At 43.4% G+C, this 4,880-nt stretch overlaps 1 protein-coding gene across 1 annotated transcript; it reads right to left on the bottom strand.

Annotated features, from left to right (window-relative positions):
• Positions 1-1,658: 1,658 nt before the first annotated feature.
• Positions 1,659-4,328, bottom strand: LOC135387090 (uncharacterized). Its single transcript, XM_064616479.1, has 4 exons — positions 4,071-4,328; positions 3,791-3,964; positions 3,568-3,712; positions 1,659-3,158 (listed from the first exon to the last, which is right to left on the bottom strand). Exons 1-4 carry the CDS (start codon positions 4,241-4,243, stop codon positions 2,103-2,105), a joined length of 1,548 nt encoding a protein of 515 aa, XP_064472549.1. The 5' UTR covers positions 4,244-4,328; the 3' UTR covers positions 1,659-2,102.
• Between the last annotated feature and the right edge of the window lie 552 nt (positions 4,329-4,880).

Below are 4,880 nucleotides of genomic sequence, written 5' to 3'. Positions count from 1 at the left end.
TACCACAAGCATGGGGCAGGCCTGGAACGTCACTGTACGGGTCTAAGGAGACCTCTCCAGGAACTCTTTTCGGGTGAGTAGTATGTAGTTCACAAACCAATCTGCCACAATGACTTGATGCATGTGTCGTCGGAAATGCTGAAATGCGAAGCTTGCATGTGCAAATTAGCAGCCACCTCTGCACCAACTTGATATGCATACGTAGATCATCACGTGCACCAGTATTTTTGCAGCATGTCTCATGTCAGCCCCAATTAACTTTATACACCTGCAACCTGTTCATTTTTTTTTTCAAGAACAAGCCAATTTATTCAAGCCAGTATGCAAGCCAGTCTCACCGACCTACATCCTGAGACACTTTCCTGGATTTTGCACTTCATTAGTTCAAAACCTCAAATATGAATATGAAGACCCAGTTCAAAAAGACTGCAGAATTGTGCTCACGTCTCTTGTTGATGCTGCCGTTATCAAACATGATACTGAATTGTTGGCTGAGCTGCTCATTGGTAATCCAACCAGGAAGCTATTTCATGCAATGAGTGTTGCAAGAATTGGGCCAAAACCAAGGCTGGTCCTTGCAAGGAAGGACTGGACTAAAGAATTAAATGATAAATCAGTAAGACTTTACAAAGACGTCATAGCTTCCCGCAGCTCAGTTGACGTTGGACTGGATACGCGAGGCCAAAGAACAAATGGAAGGTAAATCTGTACTACGATTTGTACGTAGCTACGATCTGTATTGCTTTAGTTGTGTGCAATGTGTTCATGGTTGTATTATTGTATGCTAGTGGCAGGAATGTATTGGGACTAAAAACATTCATGTGCAGATGGTTCCGGGAGAGACAACTCCGTATTACTAGCACACAGTCCCACAGAATATGGACCAGGGTGGATGACTTTGACAAGCTTGCCACAATGCTGACAACAGTTCGGCCACTGAAAACTGCAGCCACGGCTTATGGTAAACACGTAACCCAACCTGTGAATACATTTTGCCAATGTCAAATATGGATATGAAATGACAAGTGACATGACATGCTAACTTATTGGTAATTTAGTGTTACAAAAGCCCTTCTATGATTGTGAAAGTTGTGGCATGTTGCTCTTTATTTTGTTCAGGAACTCAGATGGAGGGAGTAGCTGTACAAGAATTTCAAAGGAAATTCCCCTCAACAGTATATCAGGTATTACTGCTGTCAACATTGTAGTATACGGTGTATGTCATTTTTCTCCCATTTCCTGTTCCAGGTTGGCCTACTAGTGCACCCCGAGCAAAAGTGGCTCTGCGCTAGTCCGGATGGTGTTCTGCGGCTGGATGATGGACTTTATTTACTTGAAGTCAAGTGTCCATTCGGTCGCAAGGGACTTCCTATCATAGATCATACAGCAGAGACAAGCTACGTCCCATACCTGCGCTACGAAGATGGGAAACTCACACTTAGGAGAACACATCAGTACTATACTCAAGTGCAAATTGGAATGTATATTATGAATGTTAGCGAAACTTTTTTTTTTGTTTTTTCTGAGGCACAGTCCATCAACGTAATGGTTCCACGTGATGATGATTACCTCAGTGAGCTTATTCCCAAGCTTGAGGTATTTTATTTTACACACATGTTGCCCAAGATAGCTAGTAACTGGTGATTAAAATTCAACACTGCCAGCAGAGTTGTCTACTTTATTCTTGCATAGGTACAGAGTGCAGCATGTATACAGCACAATGAATCATAATTAGAGCCCTGTGTTTTTGAGTTTTATTTCATGAGCTGTAAAAAAGGGTATGTAAAAGTAAAAATTTTCGCAGTCTTAATTTTCGCGACATTAAGTCTCCTTTAAACATAGGTAGCTACATAAAGACATATTCTCACATATTCGTTCTTGCCAAACATTTCTGTAATTGCAATGCTACTTTCACAACAGTAGTTTGCTAGCATATCTGATTTCACAAAACCAGCATGGAATATTGTTACGGGATTTGAGTTCACGTTTCACTTTTACACTAAAACACAGAGTCTTAATCACACTCAGGTGCACTCACAGTCATGTGAAACACTGCATTCATCACACAGTATACCAAGTGTCCAGTACACAAACTATACAGGTCATTCTGGTGACCTAAAAATTGGTGCTTGTAAATTCACAAGTACTGCACACATTCGAACTATGTCTGTCATGTGTGGGACGAGATCAACTGGCACCCTGTGGTTTATAATATTGAATACCTTTAGGCGTTGAATAGCCCTTTCCACATGCACTCTGACCTGGGCAATCTGGTATGTTTGGTCCATTTCTTGGCTGCTAAATTGGGCATTCCCAGATGAAAATGGGGGCATGACTAAAATTGCATCTTTCAGTCCTAGATGTGCATTAATCCCAGGGAAGCCTTTATCGGCCAGAATCAGGTCACCTGGCTCAACAAGGTCAAGAAATCCACACTGAACTGTGATAGTTGTGTCACTCTCCCGTCCTCCATATGCCTTTGATATAAAGGCAATCTGCCCATTGGGTACAATAGCCACCAGAAATTTTACGGTCATGCCTCCCTTGTAATTTGAGTAAAGGCTACGCTGCTTCTCGACAGGAGCTGGTGTTTCGGTTCGAACTTCAGCACAATCAATGATATACCTACAAGCATGATAGTGTTCCTTAAAACAGTGTGGCATTGTAGCTCTAACGGTGCTTAGTGACGGAGGAAAAATCCAGTCCCTGGTTGCGGTCACCAGATTCGTGAGGACAAGAAAAAATACTCTACTTGCTGTTGATCGATGCACACCAAACAACGTACCCAAACTTGAGAACGATACTCCTAGTTTCAATTTCATCAAAAACATTAGCAGCTTGTTTGGAACAGTAATGCTGACTGACTTTACTCTGAGGCTAGTAAGCAAACTAAGAAGTAATGCAAAGCCTTGTAGGCTTATCCCACATAACTCCTGCACTGTTGCTGCATCATCACAAACGCTGTCATAGCCTTGGAAAATGCAAAAACGGTCATCTGGGCCAGTCGAAGATGACTTGGTGTGCGGCGTTGCCTGAACTGCACTTTCAGTACAAGACAAGTGGCTAACCTGTGTGCTGCCGGCATTGTCCAAAATTGTGCACATCAAGACGGAGAAGGTACCAACATCACACTGGCTGGTGGCTTCTGTCTGCGTGCCCTGCATGAGAGATCACAGATGATTATCTCTTTTGTTATCATTAGAGTGTGGATAAATATGCCCCAAAAACTCTGTAATTATAGGTTCAACTATGCGCTAAAAACCTTGGAAACATGCAGTAAAAACGCTGCATATGCAATATTTTTCCTTGCTCTTGGCAAGAAAAAAACATTGATATTCGATAAAATTTGAGCATTTTATTAGTGTTGATGTGGTAAAATAACACTACTGTCGTTCAAGAGCACACCACAGAGAAGGTAGCAGGAGTACATTTATGCGTAATTTGTGTCATCCTATTTTTGGGCTACATGCTACAGCGTATGAAGTCGGGGTAGTTTGTAGGAATCCATGGTGTGTAGACAGCAAAAAGACGCGGGCGACTGCTACAGTGGTGTCAGGTCATACTTACCGTGGATATTAGGCCATGTTCCACATCACAGTCAATCATGTCTTCAATATGTAGCCATGAGGAATTCATGTCTGTGGTTGCAACAGGAATTTCCATGTGCCGGGTGGCGTTAGTGTTGCCATCAGAATGGGTACGTTTCTTGGATCTGTAATTTCGGCGGCGAAAGAAAGTGAGAAAATGTCACCGATGGTAGTCAGCAAGTTGCCCAGACATGATAGCCTACCTTTCGTAGCGTTCAATGACATCCACTGGTCTGGCTGATTTTTTCTTGTACACTTCCGGGAAAACCGTTGGAACGTAGGCTGGGTGCGCCTCATCAACGGCTTTCTCATTTCCAACGAAGTGCGAGCTGCATATGACGCTTGTGGGGCTCGGCTCCCAGTCAGTGCCATCCTCGCTGCGCGAAAAGCAAACGTGTGTGTGGTTTGAAATAAAAGAAAAAGAAACAACTCGATGGACCGAATTATCTCCATAAAATATGTCAAGCAACTAACGTTACTTACTTGACCCGTCGTACAGCTGTAATCCACCGACGTCGGCGTTCCTGTTCATACCACTTGTTCGGGAACGAGTAAAACTTAATGGCAGGTTGCTTCCCTCTTGCGTCAGCTCTGTTATTGTGGCATCCAACGACACAGCAGTAACTTCCCTTTTTCCTTTTACTACGAGGATCCATGTCATAAACTAGCACGAATCTCGGTGTATCGCTGCCTTCGCACCGTACCGCGTACCGCTGCACATTGGTTTGGTACCATGCGGTCGCGCCTCATTTCGCCTCGGCGTGGCGCTAGCGTCGGCAGAAAACTGTTGCGCGCGGTCCCCATAGCAGTGTGACATGTAATTGCCCGCTGTTTTTGTTCTTGAATAAATCCAAGCGTATTTGTGCACTAATGTCATCTCTCCCGCACCGATCGAGTTACTGCCAACTTTGGGGTAGCAATTTTAATCAAGCGGGGTAGTCATGTGCTACTACTACGCAATTCACTACGCAATTTGTAATGTTATAATTTGTAATGTATTGAATGTCTAAATAAAGCACTTATCTACCTAAAAATTCAAAGCAAAAAAAAAAAGAGGAAACTAGAACACCGTGTTCACAAAATATAATACATATATCATTGTCACACCAAAGATGTGTGTTTAAGCGATGGCAAAGCTATATCGCCTGCCTGCGTGACCATTTTTCTGCCTTGTGCCAGCGGGACCCTTCTTTCCGGGACCCTTTTTTCCGGGACCATTCTTTCCGGGATCGTTTTTTTCCGGACCCCCGTTTTATTAGTGCTAAAGAACGGCCACAGCGGACTTCGTATGGG

The sequence above is a fragment of the Ornithodoros turicata genome, chromosome 3 (assembly GCF_037126465.1).
Source record: "Ornithodoros turicata isolate Travis chromosome 3, ASM3712646v1, whole genome shotgun sequence".
Taxonomy (NCBI): Eukaryota; Metazoa; Arthropoda; class Arachnida; order Ixodida; family Argasidae; genus Ornithodoros; species Ornithodoros turicata.
The sequence above is the reverse complement of the archived record's forward strand: the minus strand, read 5'-3'. Positions and strand labels throughout refer to the sequence as shown.